The sequence below is a fragment of the Leucoraja erinacea genome, chromosome 3 (genome assembly GCF_028641065.1).
Source record: "Leucoraja erinacea ecotype New England chromosome 3, Leri_hhj_1, whole genome shotgun sequence".
In the NCBI taxonomy this organism is placed as follows: Eukaryota; Metazoa; Chordata; class Chondrichthyes; order Rajiformes; family Rajidae; genus Leucoraja; species Leucoraja erinaceus.
In genome coordinates, this window is record NC_073379.1 from 15,799,353 (window position 1) to 15,822,634 (window position 23,282).

Consider the following 23,282-nt stretch of genomic DNA (forward strand, 5'->3'; position numbering starts at 1 on the left):
CATTCTTGTAAACCCCCTCTGGACCCTCTCCAGAACCAGTATTTAGTGGTGTTTGGGCCAAATGAGGACAGGAGGAACTAGTGTAAATGGAGCATCTTGGTCAGCATGGGCAAGTTAAGCTGAAAGGCCTATTTCCGTGCATTATCACTCTCTCTTTCTTTTAGAAAAAGCCTTCCGAAAATACTTAGCGTATTAAGGTGTTCCTCAAATACCACCACCTAAACCAACTATAATATCCCATGTGCACCCAGGGATTGGCATTTAATTGGATTAGCATAAATTATTGCTCTACTTACTGTCAGCTCCAATTTGCAAACCAGCTGCATGTCTCTTACAACTTCTGAACTGAAAGTTACGTGCCATCATTGTGCTTCCTACTTTAATTTTGTCTACTTTTTAACATGATCAGTATAGAAACATACCCACTCCTCTAGCAAAGGAGCCCTAATGTTTGCTTCAACAACAGTTGTTTCTGTAGATTCATGAAGGGGCAAACAGAAACACATGCAAAGTATTGTTTTGAATTGAAGGCAGCTGATAACTGAAACACCAGGGCACAGCACAGAGTTGCTGCCTTACAGCAGCTCCGGAGACCCGGGTTCAATCCAGACTACTGGTGCTGTCTCTACGGCGTTTGTACATTCTCCCTGTGACCACATGGGTTTTCTCAGAGATCTTCGGTTTCCACCCACATTCCAAAGACGTACAAGTATGTATGTTAATTGGCTTGGTAAATGTAAAAATTGTCCCTAGTGTGTGTAGGATAGTGTTAATGTGCGGGGATCGCTGGTCAGTGCAGACCCGGTGGGCGGAAGGGCCTGTTTCTGTGCTGTATCTCTAAACTAAACTAAAACTAACTAACATGAAAACGAACAATATAAATGCAAGTTTATCAATTGTACCTTAATAAATTATCTTCTTCCTTGGGTTTCTCCTTTCTCCTGACATGCGATGACTGTTTGCTTTCAGATGTCTCTAGGTCAGACAATGTTTCACCATTGGTCACATTATTGTCTTCATCTTCATCTTCTATAATTGAAACTGAAACTGAATCTTCCCTGTCTCCTATTTAATATGTTCACGAAAAGAAAATCACAAAACCTTTTAATGTTATATGATAAAGGCAGCCAAAAACAAGAAACATACACATATATAGCACCTTTATAACAAAACTTGCCAAGGCATTTCACAGAAGCAGTTTTAACATTAATAGGCAGCTTTGAGGAATGTCCTACAAGAAGAATAGTCAAATGGGCAGCTTTGAGAAATGTCCTACAAGAAGAAAGAGAAAAGATGAAATCATTTTTGGAGAGAATTTCCAAGCTCAGAACATGAAGGTTGTCAATTTAGGTCAAAGAGAGGGATCATTAGCAGAGAGAGATCAACAATGAATTATTATTATTTTTTTAATTTTAATTCTTTATTTCGAACAGAATAAAAGAATAAAAAGCAAGTGTGAAATAGCATACAAAAAACAAAACAAGAATATTTATAAAGTGTCATAAACAATGTCTATAAATAAATGAAATTGTATGTGTCCGAAAAGGAGCAGGAAGAAGCCAAAGCTTATTAATTCCCACCCCTTATTCAACTGCTTATAATTATCTTATACAAATTTAGCAGCTATATGTACACCATATATATATGAATAAGGAAGATGAGAAGTTTGTGCGAAAAATAAGGGGATGGGTCTATCGCCTGGAATTGTCAGCTACTGTAACTGCATTTATTCCACTCAGATAGCGAGAAACAATTTCAATAGACAACAGATGCCGGAGTAGGCCATTCAGCGCTTCGAACCAGCACCGCCCCCATTCACCGTGATCATGGTTGATCATCCATAATCAGTACCCCGTTCCTTCCTTCTCCCCATACCCCTTGGCTCCACTATCTTTAAAAGCTCTATCTAACTCTCTCTTGAAAGCATCCAGAGAATCGGCCTCCAGTGCCTTCAGTGGCCTTCCACACAAATTGGGCAGAGAGTTGGTAACAGCCTGCTCTTGCACGGTATGGTGCAGAGATGACCTCTCCGGAACAGCTAATAGTGTTTTACGGTAGGTAAAACCTGATCTTCTACCAAAGGTATCATGGACTTTTCAGTTTGCAAAAATCTATTAAAATGTTAAAATTGACTTAAATTTACTTATTAAAAAGTTATTTCAATTAAACGCACAAAATACTAAAAATCATTAAAATAAATATAAATACAACAAAATAAATTTATTTTATCCTGGGAAATGAATGGAGTTTAAGTCCTGTATCAGGTAATACTGGCACAGGGTCTGAGAAGTGACTTCCCAATGACAGGGCAAACTGACAGATTCAGCCTTCTGCGTGTATATTCATGGCAACTGTGTGCAAATCTGGGACTTATTTCTAGTCTTCCAGCTAGCTTCGACTCAATATAAACATAACAGGAAAAAGATGATCAATTTTACTGTGTAGTTTTAGATACAACTGCAATTATTCCAATGTCAGTCTTTAAAATGAAGGATTTAATCTCCATCAACAAGCACAACGGTGCTTATCAAGAGCTATCTTGTCTTATCTTTATTTTGTTCAGCGATGCAAATTTTAAATCCATTGGCTATTTAGCTAAGAAATGGTTTCCAAACAGCAAAATTCATTGAGGAAGCTTCTTCATTCTGTTCTTTCCCTCAGCCTTAGCCACAGTTATATAATGGTCCAGGTTCAGCAACAGTGAAAGGGATGATAACATTGTTCCATCAGCCTTAAATAAAACCAATCCAGATGCCCACACAGTATAACTTTTACCTTTATTGTGCTGATGTACTTTACATTCTGATTTTTCAATGTCATCATCTTTCTCTGGTTGTTCAGTAACAATTTCTTCCTCTGATTGTTCTGCAGCATCTTTCATCTTTCGTTTTCGCTTGTGTTTGATCGAATAGGCTTTTGATATGGAGTCTCCATTCTGTGCACCTTCCAGACTGCAGGATGCTTCAGTTCCTTCTGCTATGCCATTAGACTCATCCTCTGCTAATTCGTGATCAGTATCTTCAACTGAATCAGGGTCATCAGGATCACTTTCGGACTCTTTCAATATCTTGCCTAATGTATGAAAAAGAAAAAACAGAAATGGTAACGTTTTTTTTTTAAAGAACATTCCGAAGTGGGTCACTCCAGTAAAATTGCACGTCAAATATTCATAGCATGCCGAAAAATGGCAATTTGAAAATGGCAATGCCTTACAATTCACCAAAACAATCTATCTCAGTTTGTAAAAACAAGTTTTCTAATGTATAATGTTGTACAGTTTCTTGCTACAAAGGGCTGAAGTTCATTTTTTATATTAATCCTTGTGTAAAAGTGTTTATTGTAAACCTTAGTTCTTTATTTCTGCTGGAAAAGAGAGATCACCAGTCCAGCCTGAAAAAAAAAATGCATTTATTAGCAAAGGTGTAGTGTGTGAGAAAATCCCAGTGTTCATTGTTCATTGCTTATGGAAGTGAACACTGGGGAATAAACAACTTTTCATTCCTAACCGATAAAGGGCTTTAGCCCTGTTTCTTAGCGCATTGACTGACATTTTTTTAAATAATCTGACGACTTTGAGAATTGCACTAAATCTAAACAACAGAAACATAGAATAAGGGTGCAGGAGTAGGCAATTCGGCCCTTCAAGCCATTCAATATGATCATGGCTGATCATCCAAAATCAGTACCCCATTCCTGTTTTTCCCCCATATCCCTTGATTCTGCTAAGAGCTATATCCAACTCTCTCTTGAAAAGATCCAGTGAATTGGCCTCCACTGCCTTCTGTGGCAGAGAATTCCACTGATTCCCAACTCTCTGGGTGAAATAGTTTTTCCTCATCTCAGTCCTAAATGGCTTGCTCCTTATTCTTAAACTATGACCCCTGGTTCTGGACCCTCTCAACATGGGGAACATTTTTCCTGCATCTAGCCTGTCCAAGAACTCATCAGCTGAGTTACTCCAGCATTTTGTGTGTTAAGAATTGTATATGTTTCTTTCAGATATCCTCTCATCCTTCTAAATTCCAGTGAATAAAAGCCCAGTCGACCCATTCTTTCCTCATATGTCAGTCCCGCCATCCCGGGAATTAACCTGGTGAACTGCACTCCTTCTATAGTAAGAATGTCCTTCCTCAAATTAAGAGACCAAAACTGCACACAATACTCTAGGTGTGGTCTCACCAGGGCATTGTACAACTGCAGTAAGACCTCCTTGCTCCTAAACCAAACCTTCTTGCAATGAAGGCCAACATGCCATTAGCTTTCATTACTGCCTGCTGTACCTGCATGCTTACTTTCAGTCTGATGTACAAGCACACCCAGGCCTTGTTGCATCTCCCCTTTTCCTAATCTGACACCATTCAGTTAATAATCTACCTTCCTGTCCTTGCCCCAAAGTGGATAACCTCACATTTATCCACATTATACTGCATCTGTCATGCATCTGCCCACTCACCCAACCAATCCAAGTCACCCTGCAATGTCATGGCATCCTCCTCGCAGCTCACTCTGCCACCCAGATTTGTGTCATCCGCAAACTTTGAGATGTTACATTTAATTCCCTTGTCTAAATCGTTAATATATATTGTAAATAACTAGGATCTCGGCACTGAGACTTGCGACACCCCACTAATCACTGCCTGCCATTCTGAAAAGGACCCGTTAATTCCTACTCTTTGTTTCCTGTCTGCCAACCAGTTCTATTCAATACTCTACCCCCAATACCATGTGCTTTAATCTTGCACACTAATCTCTCGTGTAGGACCTTGTCAAAGGCTTTTAGACAATAGGTGCAGGAGTAGGTCACTCGGTGCTTCGAGCCAGCACCGCCATTCAATGTGATCATGGCTGATCATCCACGATCAGTACTCCTTTTTGAAAGTCCAGATACACTACATCCACTGGCTCTTCCATATCCATTCTACTTGTCACATCCTCAAAAAATTCCAGAAGATTAGTCAATCATGATTCCCCTACAAAAATCCATGCTGACTTTGACTGATCCCGTCACTGCTTTCCAGATGCGCTGCTATTACATCTTTAATAATCAACTCAAGCATCTTCCCCCCTACCGATGTAAGGCTAACTGGTCTATAATTCCTTGTTTTCTCTTTCCCTCCTTTCTTAAGAAGTGGGGTTACATTGCCACAGGAACTGATCCAGAGTCTATAGAACATTGGAAAATTATCTCCAATGCATCCACGATTTCTAGGGCCACCTCCTTGAGTACTCTGGAATGCAGATCATCAGGCCCTGGGGATTTTTCTGCCTTCAGTCTCAATAGTTTAGCTAACACCATTTCCTGACTAATGTGGATTCCCTTCAGTCCGTCCCACCCCACTAGATCCTCGGTCCCCTAGTATTTCTGGGAGATTGTTTGTGTCTTCCTCAGTGAAGGCAGAACCAAAGTACTTGTTTAACTGGTCTGCCATTTCCTTGTTTCTCATTATAAATTCATCTGTTTCTGACTGTAAGGGACCTACATTTGTCTTCACAAATCATTTCCTCTTCATATATCTTAAGAAGCTTTTACAGTCAGTTTTTATAATCCCCGCAAGCTTTCGTTCATGCTCTATTTTCCTTCTTTAATTAACACCTTTGTCCTCCTCTGTTGAATTCTAAATTTCTCCCGATCCTCCAGTTTGCTGCTTCCTCTGGCCAATTTATATGTCTCTTCCTTGGATTTAACACTATTCTTAATTTCCCTCGTTAGTTATGGTTGAGCCGCCTTCCCAGTTTTATTTTTTCGCCTGACAGGGATGAACAATTTTTGTAGTTCATCCATGCAATCCATAAATCTTTGCCATTGCATCTCCACCGTCAACACTTTAAGTACCATGTGCCAGTCTATCCTAGCCCATTCTCATCTCATACCGTCAAAGTCTTCTTTCTTTAAGTTCAGGTCCCTAGTCTGTGAATTAACTGTGTCACTCTCCATCTTAATGCAGAAAGTTAACTTGGTGTGCATATGCCTCCCTATCTTTCTTTTGACAGTAGCACATAGATCTTATATGCAGTGCTGTCATGTTGGGGCGGCACAGTGGCACAGCAGTAGAGTTGCTGCCTTTCAGTGCCAGAAGCCTGGGTTCGATCCTGACCACGATCCTGACCTTCTCCCCGTGATCTACTTGTGTTTCTCCGAGTGCTCTGGTTTCAACAAGTTTGTAGGTTAATTGGCTTTGGTAATTGTCAAACGTGCATGCAGCAGCACTTTGAGTAAATCAGCTGATTGAGGCACAGCTGATTTATATGACTAAGTAGTTTCCATGTTTAATTGCTCATTTGTGCTGCCATCAGCTAAGTCAATAACTAGCCTAAACCTCTTGATTTTAGAAAGAGAACACAGTTCTTGTTGCTGGTGGCTACCAATCCCGCTGCAAATACAACTGCCAGACCAAACACAGGTTTGGTTATATTATTCACGTTGAAATCTCCTGTTGGGATGCAACACCAAAAACAGTCATGGAAGCCAGTGCACAAGATACACACACAAGTATAATGTTATTAGTTTCCCAATGGAGCCAATTTGTGATGAAAAAGATAACCCGTGAAATGATTGCAGACACGGGTAAGATACTTAATGAGTTTCCTGGCAAAAGATGTTACAGTTAACGTGAATGTGAATTACTGGATTGGAATAACCATAATAAAAGGGGAAACGGCTCATCATCTTTGCAAACGGATAAATAACGAGGCTTAGATTAAATATCTCCTGGCTGGTGAAAGAAAAGATTTCCGAATACAATGTTTCTATCCTCTCTGCTACAGGGGTGATGACAGTGGATTGGAGATCTGCTGATGCTGCAACATTATTTATTATAACATATAACATATAACGATTACAGCACGGAAACAGGCCATCTCGGCCCTACAAGTCCGTGCCGAACAACTTTTTTTCCCTTAGTCCCACCTGCCTGCACTCATACCATAACCCTCCATTCCCTTCTCATCCATATGCCTATCCAATTTATTTTTAAATGATACCAACGAACCTGCCTCCACCACTTCCACTGGAAGCTCATTCCACACCGCTACCACTCTCTGAGTAAAGAAGTTCCCCCTCATGTTACCCCTAAACTTCTGTCCCTTAATTCTGAAGTCATGTCCTCTTGTTTGAATCTTCCCTATTCTCAAAGGGAAAAGCTTGTCCACATCAACTCTGTCTATCCCTCTCATCATTTTAAAGACCTCTATCAAGTCCCCCCTTAACCTTCTGCGCTCCAGAGAATAAAGACCTAACTTATTCAACCTATCTCTGTAACTTAGTTGTTGAAACCCAGGCAACATTCTAGTAAATCTCCTCTGTACTCTATTTTGTTGACATCCTTCCTATAATTGGGCGACCAAAATTGTACACCATACTCCAGATTTGGTCTCACCAATGCCTTGTACAATTTTAACATTACATCCCAGCTTCTATACTCAATGCTCTGATTTATAAAGGCTAGCATACCAAAAGCTTTCTTTACCACTCTATCTATATGAGATTCCACCTTCAAGGAACTATGCACGGTTATTCCCAGATCCCTCTGTTCAACTGTATTCTTCAATTCCCTACCATTTACGTCCTATTTTGATTTGTCCTGCCAAGGTGTAGCACCTCACATTTATCAACATTAAACTGCATCTGCCATCTTTCAGCCCATTTTTCCAAATGGCCTAAATCACTCTGTAGACTTTGGAAATCCTCTTCATTATCCACACCACCCCCTATCTTGGTATCATCTGCATACTTACTAATCCAATTTACCACACCTTCATCCAGATCATTGATGTACATGACAAATAACAAAGGACCCAACACAGATCCCTGAGGCACCCCACTAGTCACCTGCCTCCAACCCGATAAACAGCCATCCACCATTACCCTCTGGCTTCTCCCATTCAGCCACTGTTGAATCCATCTTGCTATTCCTGCATTTATACCCAACAGTTGAACCTTCTTAACCAATCTTCCATGAGGAACCTTGTCTTACTAAAGTCCATATAGACAACATCCACTGCTTTACCCTCGTCAATTTCCCTAGTAACCTCTTCAAAAAATTCAAGAAGATTAGTCAAACATGACCTTCCAGGCACAAATCCATGTTGACTGTTCCTAATCAGACCCTGTTTATCCAGATGCTTATATATATTATCTCTAAGTATCTTTTCCATTAATTTGCCCACCACTGAAGTCAAACTAACAGGTCTATAATTGCTAGGTTTACTCTTAGAACCCTTTTTAAACAATGGAACAACATGCGCAGTACGCCAATCCTCGGGGACTATTCCCGTTTCTAATGACATTTGAAATATTTCTGTCATAGCCCCGGCTATTTCTACACTAACTTCCCTCAATGTCCTAGGGAATATCCTGTCAGGACCTGGAGACTTATCCACTTTTATATTTTTCAAAAGTGTCAGTACTTCTTTTACTTTGAACCTCATAGTATCCATAGCTACTCTACTAGTTTCCCTTACCTCACATAATTCAATATCCTTCTCCTTGGTGAATACCGAAGAAAAAAATTTGTTCAATATCTCCCCCATCTCTTTTGGCTCTGCAGATAGCTGTCCACTCTGTCTCTCCAATGGACCAATTTTATCCCTCGTTATCCTTTTGCTATTAATATAGCAGTAGAAACCCTTTGGATTTACTTTCACCTTACTTGCCAAAGCAACCTCATATCTTCTTTTAGCTTTTCTAATTTCTTTCTTAAGATTCTTTTTACATTCCTTACACTCCTCAAGCACCTCATTTACTTCATGCTGCCTATAATTATTGTAGATATCTCTCTTTTTCCGAACAAGATGTCCAATTTCCCTTGAAAACCAGGGCTCTTTCCAATTTTTACTGTTTCCTTTCAACCGAACAGGAACATAAAGATTCTGTACTCTTAAAATTGCCCCTTTAAATGTCCTCCATTTCTCTTCTACATCTTTCCCATAAAACAAAATGTCCCAGTTCACTCCTTTTAAATCATTTCGCATCTCATCAAAGTTAGCCTTTCTCCAATCAAAAATCTCAACCCTAGGTCCAGTTCTGACCCTCTCCATAATTATATTGAAACTAATGGTATTGTGATCACTGGACCCGAAGTGCTCCCCAACGCATACCTCCGCCATCTGTCCCGTCTCATTTCTTAATAGGAGGTCCAGCACTGCCCCTCCTCTAGTAGGTACCTCTATGTATTGCTGCAAAAAACTATCCTGCACACATTTTACAAACTCCAAACCATCCAGCCCATTTACAGAATGTGTTTCCCAGTCTATGTGTGGAAAGTTGAAATCTCCCACAATCACTACCTTGTGCTTACTACTAATATCTGCTATCTCCTTACATATTTGCTCTTCCAATTCTCGTTCCCCATTTGGCGGTCTATAATACACCCCTATAAGTGTTGCTACACCTTTCCCACTTCTCAGTTCCACCCAAATAACCTCCCTAGATGAGCCCTCCAATCTATCCTGCCAAAGCACTGCTGTAATATCTTCCCTGACTAGCAATGCAACACCTCCACCTCTTGCCCCTCCAATTCTATCACACCTGAAGCAACGAAATCCTGGAATATTTAGTTTCCAATCGCAGCCCTCCTGCAACCATGTTTCACTGATCGCCACAACATCATACTTCCAGGTGTCTATCCAGACTCTAAGCTCATCCACCTTTCTTACAATGCTCCTAGCATTAAAATATGCACATTTAAGAAACCCCCCGTCTCTTATTCTCTGTTTATTTCCTTTTTTTTCTTTCTCCTCTTGTGTCCGAGTGCTTCCCTTTTCTGCTTCCTGCCTCCCATTCTGTCTACTAGCTTTCTCTATTTGAGTCCCTCGCCCCAACCATTCTAGTTTATTAGGGATTATTAGGGATAAAGCATACAATGAGACCTTGGTCTGCATCCTTTCAGACATTCTCTCTGCTCTCTCCCCACTTATCCCTCTCTACAACTTAATGGACATTTGTATTCTCCCTTCTCCAATTCTTCTGATGGTCACAAACCTGATACCTTAACTCTGCATCAGTCTCCACAGAATGTTGCTTTAATTCTTGAATATTCCCAGCACTTTCTGTTTCTATTTATGATATTCAGATTTGCTTTTTTTTTTTTACATTGATTATAGTCCAGTATAATCTTAACTTTAGTGCTGGTTGAATTATTGTAATCCATTCCAAGGCACAGTTTAGTTTAGAGATCCAGTGCGGAAACAGGCCCTTCGGCCTAGCGAGTCCTAGTAGGGACAATTTATACATACACCAAGCCAATTAACTGGCAAACCTGTGCATCTTTGGAGCGTGGGACGAAACCGAAGATCTCGGAGAAAACCCACGCGGTCACGGGGAGAACGTACAAACTCCGTACAGACAGCACCCATAGACAATAGACAATAGGTGCAGGAGTAGACCATTTGGCCCTTCGAGCCAGCACCGTCATTCAATGTGATCATGGCTGATCATCCCCAATCAGTACCCCGTTCCTGCCTTCTCCCCATATTCCCTGACTCCGTTATATTTAAGAGCCCTATCTAGCTCTATTTAGAAAACATCCAGAGAACCTCCCTCTGAGGCAGTGAATTCCACAGACGGGTATTGTCGGGATCCATAGTCCATACGACCCATAGTCGGGATCGAACCCGGGTATCCAACACTGCAAGCGCTGTAAGGCAGCAACTCTACCACTGTGCCACCGTGGCCGCCCTTAGAGATGCTGCGCGGAAACAAGCCCTTCGGCCCACCGAGTCCGCACCGACCAACGATCCCCACATATTAACACTATCCTACGCACAATGGGGACAATTTACACTGTGTAATACTTAATTTAGAAAAGCACACTATGTATCATTTGTTGATAGAATGGTGCATCTAGGCAAATGGAGGCAATGAAGTGAATCACCTTAATACAGCCTCCATGGTTTTGATAAGGACATGCATGGCACTCTGATAAAAAAAATGTGGAAGTCCAAAAGAGGACTGCGAATTTAATCCAAAATTGATTCAGTGACTGGAAGCAAAAGGCAATGGTTGATGGGTTTTCTGGGATTGGAAGGCTGTACATGTGTGGTTCTACAGGGCTCAGTGTGTTTAATCCACTGCTTCTTGTAATATTAACGAATTAGGTTTAAATGCAGTGAACACTATAAATAACTTTGCAGATGATGCATAAAAACTGGCTGAGGAGGAATGCTTTAGAGTGCAGGAGGATATCAATGGTCTGGTCAGTTGGGTGGAGAAATGGCAAATGCAATTAAACCTGGAGATGTGCGAGGTCATACCATTTGGGGAGGTGCAAGTGAATATATAAACAAATGAAAGGAAAGTGAGTGAGGGACAGAGAGATATTTGTTCCTTAACAAATACTCCACAGTTCCTGAAAAGTAAAAGATCCAGGTGGTAAAATACAAGAAATGGAAAATTGTGAAAATTGAAAAAAAAGGTTAAATAATATATTTGAAATAATGTAAATGTTTCTGAACATCACTTTAAAGACTTGATTTACTGGAGTGAGTACACGGGAATTTATAAGAGTAGTGTGGGACTGGTAAATGTGAGACTGTGAGGAATAATTGTACAAGCTACGAATAGTTTTCTTGCTACAGAGGAAGATTGGAGGAGACTTAACTGGGCTGTGTAAGATCACAAAAGACTGAGATATGGGAAATAGGAAGGAGCCATTTCCCTTAGCAATGGTGTCAAAACCCAGAGTGCATTGATTTCATATAATGGGTAGAAGAATGAAAGGGGAGATGGGGAAGATGTTTTTTTCAGAACCTGGAGCTCATTGAAAAGGTGGGAGAGACAGAAACCTTCAACACTTTTAAAACAATACTTGGATCTGCACCTGAAGGGCTACAGACAAACTGTTCGAACGTGGGATTAGATGGAACAGATCTTTTTCAATCTGTACAATAGTGCTGTACAGAGCAGTCATGGTGGCGCAGCGGTAGAGTTGCTGCCTTACAGCAAATGCAGCGAGTTCGATCCTGACTACGGGTGTTGTCTGTACGGAGTTTGTACATTCTCCCCGTGACCTGCATGGATTTTCTCTGAGATCTTCGGTTTCCTCCCACACTCCAAAGACGTACAGGTTTGTAGGTTAATTGGCTAGGTAAATGTAAAAAATTGTCTCTAGTGGGCGTAGGATAGTGTTAATGTGCTGGTCTGCGCGGATCCGGTGGGCCGAAGGGCCTGTTTACGCGCCGTATCTCTAAACTAAACTAAAGTGTTTGAAAGACCACCTTCTGTGTTGATTCCATGATTTCCCAAATATAGGAAAATGATTAGGGCCTCTACAACAAATTACCCTCTCATTCCTTATTGAATGTGTACTTACAAACATACTTAATTGGTTAGACTTATTTAAATGTCTGTAATGGTTTTGCTCTGAACTTCAACCTCAATTGAAGAGGAATAACCCAGGAGATTATAATTATAATTAAAAAGAAATATAATTTATGATCTTTAAAGTTGACATTACTATGTTTAAAAAAATCGATGGTGGACAATGAATTGGAATCTGACATTTTTGTCTGGTCAGAGTAAAATAACCTAAGCATGTTAAAAAACTAAATAGATATTTTAAAATCACATTACTTTTCCTGCTCCGTTTGTTAGTTGATTTTCTTGGAGCTTGACTTTTATCTCCTCCATTCCTTTCTCTCTTTCTCTTTGCCTCTGCTTCCAAAACCCGAGATAAAAGCTCTCCAAAAAAACCCAGATCAAGTGGTTTCTTCTCTTCTGTGTGACACACAATAAAGTAAAAACACAGTTGATACAAGTACACAAAGGACACAAAGCAAAAACATTTATAAACATACATCACCTACAATATCTATGACCATGTCAGTCTTTGAATAAGTGGTGTGTCAGTTTTATTTCTAAATTCAGGTATCCAAATTGAGCAAAATGGCCCAATCCTTATATTACAATAGACAATAGGTGCAGGGGTAGGCCATACAGTCCTTCAAGCCAGCACCATCATTCAATGTGATCATGGCTGATCATCCACAATTCCCCGTTCCTGCCTTCTCCTCATATCCCCTATCTTCAAGAGCCCTGTCTAGCTCTGTCTTGAAAGTTTCCAGAGAACCGGCCTCCACCGCCCTCTGAGACAGAGAATTCCACAGACTCACAACTCTCTGTGTGAATAAGTGTTTCCTCATCTCCGTTCTAAATGACTTAACCCTTATTCTTAAACTGTGGCCCCTGGTTCTGGACTCCCCCAACATCGGGAACATGTTTCCTGCCTCTAGCGTGTCCAAACCCTTAATAATCTTTCAATAAGATCCCCTCTCATCCTTCTAAATTCCAGAGTGTACAAGCCCAGTCCCTCCATTCTCTCAGCATATGACAATCCCACCATCCCGGGAATTAACCTTGTGTTACAGTATAAAAGATAAGAAGTTACAAATACCAAGCAATGTAAAAGCTGTGTTTTACCATTGTGTTTACCACTGTGTTTTACCATTGCAAAATACATGCTAGATGCACAGAGCCTCTAGACCATAAATGGAGACCATAACCACCACACACAGAGGCTTATTAATGAATCTTCTCTAGAATTAATAATACTTGATAGCTGATTCTTTGCTTCCCATTTCTCCTAAAGCTTCAGCATTTCAATTCTCGCGATATCGTTTTCAGTGGTATCACTCAGAACGCCAATTGTGCAATTATCATTCATACTACATTATGTTCTTACATTTACAGACATCTGGAACACTACTTTATTGTAAAATCACTTTATTGTAGAGGATCTAACACCCATTTATAAAACTAGCGTACTTACTAAATGCTTTGTCTATCCTCCATGAATTCAATTTTTCTTCCCGTTTAAATTTATTCTGTAAGGGAAAATAAACTGTTAACGAATAAATCCTGTAATAAATGTTAAAAAATTTAAGTTACTGACTTCGGTGGTTGGCAAGATTTTAGAGTCCATTAAAAAGGATGAGGTTACGGAGTACTTAGAGGTTCACTATAAAATAGGCCAAAGTCAGCATGGCTTTGTGAAGGGGAGGTCATGCTTGGCAAATTTGCTGGAATTCTTTGAAGAAGTAAATAGCAGGACAGACAAAGGAATCAGTAGATGTTGTTTACTTAGAATTTCAGAAAGCCTTTGATAAGATGCCACACTTAGGCTGCTTAGGAAGATGAGAGCTCAATATCAAAGGGCAGATATTAGAATGGATAGCAGGCATAGACTATTTTCTAAATGGGGTGAGAATCCAGAAATTAGAGGTACAAAGGGACTTGGGAGTGCTGGTGCAGGATTCCCAAAAAGTTAATCTGCAAGTCGAATCAGTAGTAAAAAAAACAAACTCATTGCTAGCATTTATTTCATGAGGGATTTCAAGAAGGTTCAATTGTTGGGTATTAATGGAGGAGTAGCAGGATGAATTCAACAGTGGCTGATTGGGAGATGCCAGAGAGTAATGGTGGATGGCTGTTTGTCAGGTTGGAGGCCGGTGACTAGTGGGATCTGTGTTGGGTCCCCTGTTGTTTGTCATATACATCAATGATCTGGATGAAGGTGTGGTAAATTGGATTGGTAAGTATGCAGATGATACTAAGATAGGCAGTGTTGTGGATAATGAAGTAGATTTTCAAAGTCTACAGAGAGATTTAGGCCATTTGGAAGAGTGGGCTGAAAGATGGCAGATGGAGTTTAATGCTGATAAGTGTGAGGTGCTACATTTTGGCAGGACAAATCAAAATAGACGTACATGGTAAATGGTAGCGAATTGAGGAATGCAGTTGAACAGAGGGATCAAGGAATAACTGTGCATAGTTCCTTGAAGGTGGAATCTGATGTAGATAGGGTGGTAAAGAAAGCGTTTGGTGTGCTGTCCTTTATAAATCAGAGCATTGAGTATAGAAGTTGGGATGTAATGTTAAAATTGTACAAGGCATTGCTGAGGCCAATTCTGGAGTATGGTGTACAATTTTGGTCGCCAAATTATAGGAAAGATGTCAACAAAATAGAGAGAGTACAGAGGATATTTACTAGAATGTTGCCTGGGTTTCAGCACCTAAGTTACAGAGAAAGGTTGAACAAGTTAGGTCTTTATTCTTTGGCGCGCAGAAGGTTAAGGGGGAACTTGATAGAGGTATTTAAAATGATGAGAGGGATAGACAGAGTTGATATGGATAAGCTTTTTCCATTGAGAGTAGGGAAGATTCAAACAAGAGAACATGATTTGAGAATTAAGGGACAAAAGTTTAGGGGTAACATGAGGGGGAACTTCTTTACTCAGAGAGTGGTAGCTGTGTGGAATGAGCTTTCAGTGGGTGATGGAGGCAGGTTCGATTTTATAATTTAAAAATAAATTGGATAGGTATATGGATGGGAAAGGAATGGAGGGTTATGGTCTGAGTGCAGGTAGATGGGACTAGGTGAGAACAAGTGTTCAGCACGGACTAGAAGGGCCGAGATGGCCTGTTTCCGTGCTGTAATTGTTATATGGTTATATGGTTATGTGGCTTGTACACCAAAACAGAGACATAATGTTGAGGCTCTATAAGGCGCTAGTCAGGCCACATTTGGAATATTGTGAGCAATTTTAGGCACCATATCTGAGGAAGGATGTGTTGGGTCTGGAGAGGGTCGAGGAGGTTTACAAGAATGATCCCAGGAATTACTAGGTTACCCTATGATGAGCGTTTGTCGGCACTGGGCTTGTACTCACTGGCTTTTAGAAGAATTAGAGGAGACCTCATTGAAACATACAGAATAGTGAAAGGCTTGGATAGAGTGGATGTGGAGAGGATGTGTCCACAAGTGGGAGAATCTAGGACTAGAGGTCATAGCCTCAGAATTAAAGAATGGTCTTTTAGGAAGGAGATGAGGAGATATTTCTTTAGTCAGAGGGTGGTGAGTCTGTGGAACAATTTGCCACAGAAGGCTGTGGAGGCCAAGTCAGTGGATATTTTTAAGGCCGAGATAGGTAGATTCATGATTAGTACAGGTGTCTGAGGTTATGGGGGCAGACAGAATGGTGTTAGGAGGGAGATAGATCAGCCATGATTCTATGGTGGGGTAGACTTGATGGGCTGAATGGCCTAATTCTATTCCTTGTGACCTTATAATGCTGATGAAGATTACTGCACTTATTTCCAATCCTCAATAAGGCAACAGCAATTTATTTAAATACAAGACCAACATTCAAAAGTACATATGCAACTGTAAAAATAGGAGACATTTTTCCTCTGAATATTGGTTTAAAATACCTTTATTTCGATCCTTGATCTGTTTGGGAACAACTGACCAATCATAGAGAAATCTGTCCCAACCATACTTATTGCCAGAAAGAACATGTCAGTTTCTGGGGATAAAAAATAGTAACATTTAAAAAATTTCTAAAAGAGCATAATACAAATGAAACTAACAAGAATGATCTCATAACAAAATCTAAACGATGCAAAACAAAACAAGAAGGCCATGTTTTAAATATCTGATTATATATTAAGGGCAGCACAATAGCACAGTCAGTAGCGTCACTGCCTCTTATTTGCCAGAGATTTGGGTTTAATCCTGACTTTGGGTTCAGTTTATGTGGATTTTGCATGTGATCCCTAGTTTCCTCCTAGTCCTCCAATTTTCTCACTCATTTCAAACATTTCAAAGTGGTAGGTCCATTGGCCACTATAAATTGAATCATCAAGCCGTAGTAAGATACAGGCCAAATACTAAAAATAAGATGGGTACCCAATGGTCAGACTGGACATGGTAGACTGAAGGACCAGCTTCTGTACTGCATGACAGCATATGAACCCAAGTTAAAATGTAATCCATCCTTCACACCCACCCATATTTCCTCCATCACAAAGATCAGTCTGAAGAAGGGTCTCGACCCAAAAAATCACCCGTTCCTTCTCTCCAGAGGTGCTGCCTGTCCCGCTGAGTTACTCCAGCATTTTGAGTCTAACAAAGATCACTCATATCCACTTCAGTGACATTTCCATTATCCGGGTCCAAATTCTAGGCAGCCCTCACTAATGATCTTTTTCACACAGAAGGTGGTGGGTATATGGAACTAGCTGCCAGAGGGGATTGTTGAGGCAGGTACTGTAACAACATTCAAATAGACATTTGGACTGGCACGTGGATAGGAAATGTTGACAGGGATATGGGCCGAACGCCGGCCGAGGGAACTGGTGTAGATAAGGCATCTCGTTCGGCATGTGCTAAGCGCCTGTTTCCATGCTGTATGACTCTATGACTCTCGATAGACGAGACGATAAAAGTTTATTCATCCCCGGAGAGAAATTGGTCTGCCGACAGTCACAACACACAAGGTCCAAAAAAACTTGAAATTAAAAGTGAAAGCAAGAAAAAGATAAGCAACTGTTGTCTGGCTGCCATGTGCACTGCGCCATCACCGGAACAAACAAACAAACAAACACTGGTGAATCCCCTAGGCAGAGGATTCTAGACTAGAGGGCCCCCCACCTCCCCCACACCGGGTCCCCCTGTGTTCTCCACCGTCCCTCACGGCAGTCCCCTCACGTGCATCTTTAGTTTTAACGATTCTAATGTTGGTGGATGTCCCATCTTTAAACCTCACCACCGTCTCTGCCCGTATTGCCAGTTTTTAATAACACAAGCGTTGCTTGCCAAACATGAGTTAACAATGCTGGCTCCATCCTAGGGGGCGGAGTTGGATTCTTGGGAGGTGATCTTGGAGGGGAGGATGCTCCTCAAACAGCTGAACAATACAGCTCACACCCACCATGGTTCTGTCCACCAAGGTGCAGGACAGAAAGCCACAGTTCCCCTGTGGCTATCAAACTTTACAACTCCTACGCCTTCTGTCGTCGGGTAGACTGAGACTGGCCCCTCCCCCCTTAATCTTTGCACATCCTCAAAGCCTTACCACTCGTCACTTTAATTTCATGTTTCATGTATTTTGTGTTTTTTATGACTGTTGGCCAATTCATTTCCCTCCTGGGATAGTTAGAAAATAGGTGCAAGAGAAGGCCATGTGGCCCTTTGAGCCAGCATCGCCAATCATTGAGATCATGGCTAATCATCCATTATCTGTAACCCATGCCTGCCTTCTCCCCATATCCCTTGATTCCGCTAGCCACTAGAGCTCTATCTAACTCTCTTTTAAATTCATCCAGTGAATTGGTCTCCACTGCCTTCTGTGGCAGAGAATTCCACAAATTCACAACTCACTGGGTGAAAAGGTTTTTTCTCATCTCGGTTTTAAATGGCCTCCCCTTTATTCTTAGACCCCTGGTTCTGGACTCCCACAACATTGGGAACATTTTTCTTGCATCTAGCTTGTCTAATCCTTTTATAATTGTATACGATTCTATAAGATCACCTCTCATCCTTCTAAATTCCAGTGAATACAAGCCAAGTCTTTCCAATCTTTCCTCATACGATAGTTCCGCCATCCCGGGGATTAACCTCGTGAACCTGAACTGCACTGCTTCAATAGCAAGAATGTCCTTCCTCAAATTAGGAGACCAAAACTGTACACAATATTCCAGATGTGGTCTCACCAAGCCCCTGTACAACTGCAAAAGGACCTCTTTACTCCTGTACTCAAATCCTCTCGTTATGAAGGCCAACATGCCATTAGCTTTCTTCACTGCCTGTTGTACCTGCATGTTTACTTTCAGTGACTGGTGTACAAGGACACCCAGGTCCCGCTGCACTTCCCTTTTTCCTAATCTGACACCATTAATCTGCTTCCTTGTCCTTGCCGCCAAAGTGGATAACCTCACATTTAACGACATTGTACTGCATCTGCCATGCATCTGCCCACTCACTCAACCAGGTCACCCAGTAACCTCCTGGCATCCTCTTCACAGTTCACACCGCCACCCAGCTTTGTGTCATCTGCAAATTTGCTTGTGTTACGGACCCGTTTATTCCTACTCTTTGGTTCGTGTCTGCCAACTAATTCTCTATCCATGTCAATACCCTACCCCAATACCACGTTCTCTAATTTTGCCCACTAACCTCCTGTGTGGGACATTATCAAAGGCTTTCTGAAAGTCCAGGTACACTACATCCACTGGCTCGCCTTCATCCAATTTACTTGTCACATCCTCAAAAAATTACAGGTTTGTCAAGCAGGATTTACCCTTCATAAATCCATGCTGACTTGGGCCAATCCTTTCACTGCTGTCCAAATGCACTGTTATTACTTCTTTAATAATTGACTCCAGCATCTTCCCCACCACCGAAGTCAGGCTAACTGGTCTATAATTCCCTGTTTTCTCTCTCGCTCCTTTCTTGAAAAGTGGGATAACATTAACTACCCTCCAAACCACAGGAACTGATCCTGAATCTATAGAACATTGGAAAATGATCACCAATGTGTCCACAATTTCTAGAACCACATCGAGTACCCTGGGATGTAGACCATCAGGCCCTGGGGATTTAACATTCTTCAGTCCCATCAGTCTACCCAATACTATTTCTCGCCTAATGTAAATTTCTTTCAGTTTCTCTGTCTCCCTCGATCCTCTGCCCTCTAGTACACCTGGGAGATTGGTTCTGTCTTCACTAAGGAAGACACAAAGTACCTGTTCAACTATTCTGTCATTTTTTTGTTCCCCATAATATTCACCTCTTTCTGCCTCCAAGGGACCCATATTTGTCTTTACTAATCTTTTTCTCTTAACATACCTAAAGACGCTTTTACTATCCATCTTTATATTCTTGGCCAGCTTACCCTCATACTTCATCTTTTCACCCCGTATTGCCCGTTTTGTTACCTTTTGTTGTCCTTTGAAAATTTCCCAATCCTCTGGCTTCCCGCTACTTTTTGCAATGTTATACACCTTTTCTTTGAGTTTTATTCCATCCTTCCCTTGTCAGCCACGGTTGCCTCTTACTCCCTTTAGAATCTTTCTTCCTTTTTGGAATGAAATGATCCTGCATTTTTTGGATTATGCCCAGAAATTCCTGCCATTGCTGTTCCACCGTCATTCCTGCCAGGATCCTTTTCCAGTTGACCAGTTGGCCAACTCCTCTCTTATGCCTTTATAGTCCCCTTTGTTCAACTGCAACACTGACACTACTGAATTAACCTTCTCCTTCTCAAATTGCAGATCACTACCTCCTTTCCCTTGAGTTTCCTTATTAAATCACAACACTAAATCCAGAATTGCCTTCTCTCTGGTAGGCTCCAGTACAAGCTGCTCTAAGAAACTATCTTGGAAGCACTCTACAAACTCCCTTTCTTGGGGTCTCGAACCAACCTGATTTTCCCAGTCTACCTGCATATTGAAATCTCCCATAACCACAGTGGCATTAGCTTTGTTACATGCCAACTTTAACTCTTGCTGCAACTTGCACCCTATATCCAGGCTACTGTTTGGGGGCCTGTAGTTCTATCATATTGTATATCCTTATCTGTGCTGCCTCTTGACATCCCTTCTAAACTTCCTATCTTAGACTAATAATCCTCAAATATAAAATTATTGTGCTCTAATACAAATTCCTCCATATTCTAGCCCTTTCAAATTTCTGTAACCCCTTCCAGCCTTATAATAATCCCAAATCAAACTATGCATTCTTCTGTGTGAATTACTGTGCCTCCAGCTACAGGCGTCACATTCTGAACTCAGTCCCTTAACCCTGCCAGCTTCTTTATTACCGTTAACGATTCTTCTTAAACTATGTTACCAGATTATCAAGCATTGTTCTAAAATAACATCTGGTCAAACCACGATTAGTGGACAAATTGAGTGAGAATATAAGCATCGATTGGAAAGATTAATATTAAATATATATACTTCTCTTAAAAGCTATACAACCAACAAGTGCAATATGTATTTTTACATTAACAATGGGCAGCACAGCAGAGTAACTGGTAGAGCTGCTGCATCATAGCACCGGGGACCCAGGTCTTCGCGTGCAGTTTGTGTGGAGTTTGCACGTTCTCCCTATGTAGGTTCCTTCCGGATGCTCCGGTTTCCTCCCTCATCCCAAAGAAGTACAGATTTGTAGGTTAATTGGTCTCTGCAAAAATATTGCCCCTATGTATAGGGAGTGGATGAGAAAGTGAGATAACATAAAAACTAGTATCCATGGGTGATCAATGGTCGGGATAGACTTGGTGAGTCAAAGGGGTTGTTTCCATGTGTAACTAAACTAGCATGAAATAGCTCAACAACACAAGAGTTATAAAAAAAACTGGTAAAATCTTAAGTGCATGATTTTACCTTTCCAAGACTCAGATGGTTAGGACTGAATGTGTAGGAAAGAACTACAAATGCTGGTTTAAATCGAAGGTAGACACAAACTGCTGGAGTAACTCAGCGGGACGGATGAAGGGTCTCGAGCCGAAATGTCGCCCATTCCTTCTCTCCAGAGATGCTTCCTGTCCCGCTGAGTTCCTCTCGAATTTTGTAGCAAAATAAACCATGCTCTAGTAAAAAATATCTTGCGTTGCTGAAATTGCTACACACAATAGAAATGTAAGCACATTGTCAATGGCAATATTAAGATAGGAAGATTGGTATCTCAAACCCTGCGCAATTTAGTGGAATTGGAATGTTGCATACGCGGGATTAGATTATTTTCTGGCTAGATAATATTTTATATTAGCAGGAAAGATAAATTGTACAAGAGTGGAACTTTAAAGAAGGTAGACAAAAGTGCTGGAGAAACTCAGTGGGTGCAGCAGCATATATGGAGTGACGGAAATAGGCAACGTTTCGGGCCGAAACCCTTCTTCAGACTGATGTCGGGTGGGGGGGGGGGGGGGGGGGCTGGGGAGAAGAAAGGAAAAAGGAAGAGGAGGAGCCCGAGGGCTGAGGGAGAGCTGAGAAGCGGAGGAGACAGCAAGGGCTACCGGAGAATTCAATGTTTATGCCGCTAGGGTGCAGACTGCCCAAGGTGCTGCTCCTCCAATTTCCAGTGGTGCTCACTCTGGCCGTGGAGGAGGCTCAGGCCAGAGAGGTTGGATTCGGAATGGGAGGAGGAGTTGAAGTGCTGAGCCACCAGGAGATCAGGTTGGTTAATGCGGACCGAGCGGAGGTGTTCGGCGAAACGATCGCCAATTCTACGCTTGGTCTCACTGATGTAGATCAGCTGACATCTAGAGCAGCGGATGCAATAGATGAGGTTGGAGGACATGCAGGTGAACCTCTGTCGCACCTGGAACGACTGCTTGGGTCCTTGAATGGACCTTTAAAGAACTAAATAGTGGCTTGATTCCTTTTAAATTACAGCTCCAGTGAGCAAAACAAAGGTTTTTTTTTGAGAAGCCATTAAACATCTCCATACTTACCTTTATCAGACCATGACTTTGTATGGGTGCTCTTTCTAAAGCTGGAATAGGTAGTCTGAGAGCCACGTTCAAAAATGGGATCATTTTCTTCAACAATATTAGATTTCTTCATCCTTAAAACCTCGACCGTTAAGCTAATTTTAAGAAAAAGAAAATGCATTTGAATTTAATGGACAATTCTATAAGGTTAATGATAATGCATATGACCCTCCCTCCTCCAAATACCACAGGCAACTTTCAGTTTAGTATAGAGATGTAGGATGGAAACAGGCGCTTTGCCCCAACGAGTCCACGCCAACCATTCATCATCTATTCACACTAGTTCTCTGTTATCCCACTTTCTCATCCATAAGGGGCAATTTACAGAGGCTGATTAACCTACAAACTTGCACGTCTTTGTGATGTGGGAGGAAACCCACGCGGTCATAGGGAGAACATACAAACTCCACACAGACAGCAGCCAAAGACAGTATCGAACCTGGGTCTCCGGCGCTGTGAAGCAGCAGCTCTACCAACTGCGTCATTATGCAGCTCATGTATTGTCCATTCTACTAAATCATCTAATATTTTTGGACTACAGGAGTAAGACTACTGTTAAGCTGCATAGGGTGGTGTTGCAATCTCACAATCTATCACATTAAAGCCCTTGCAATTTAAAAAAAACAAATCTGCACTTTCTCTGTGGGTGTAACACTATATTCTGCACTACCTGTTGTATATGACTTGATTGTACTAATGTATGACATGCATGGATAGCGTGCAAACAAATTATTTCACTGTATGTGACAATAATAAACCAATACCAATTTTGTTCTGAAAAAGACAAAGTGCTGGAGTACTCAGTGGGTCAGGCAGCATCTCCAGAGAACATGTTCTCCTGGGCTGCTTCCTGACACGCTGAGTACTCCAGCACTTTCTGTCTTTTTTTTTTGTCTAAAACGGCATCTGCAGTTCCTTGATATTAATTTTAAGACTTTCAACCCCCAGGAGTAACATTTTTCTCTCAATTGGTGACCTCAAGTTATAGTAGAATTAGGCTATTCGGCCCA

General features: G+C 41.3%; 1 protein-coding gene across 4 annotated transcripts in view; it reads right to left on the reverse strand.

Moving 5' to 3' along the window:
• The window catches only part of LOC129695333 (transcription factor TFIIIB component B'' homolog), an 89,528-nt gene that overhangs the window by 44,138 nt on the left and 22,108 nt on the right, over window positions 1-23,282 (reverse strand). For all 4 annotated transcript variants that reach the window (XM_055632182.1, XM_055632180.1, XM_055632183.1 and 1 more), the window contains exons 7-12: window positions 22,234-22,367; window positions 16,205-16,299; window positions 13,764-13,818; window positions 12,569-12,712; window positions 2,776-3,072; window positions 903-1,065 (exon numbers count right to left, since the gene is read on the reverse strand). In XM_055632182.1, coding sequence (XP_055488157.1) covers window positions 903-1,065; window positions 2,776-3,072; window positions 12,569-12,712; window positions 13,764-13,818; window positions 16,205-16,299; window positions 22,234-22,367 — 888 coding nt within the window. The remainder of the gene's footprint in view (window positions 1-902; window positions 1,066-2,775; window positions 3,073-12,568; window positions 12,713-13,763; window positions 13,819-16,204; window positions 16,300-22,233; window positions 22,368-23,282) is intronic.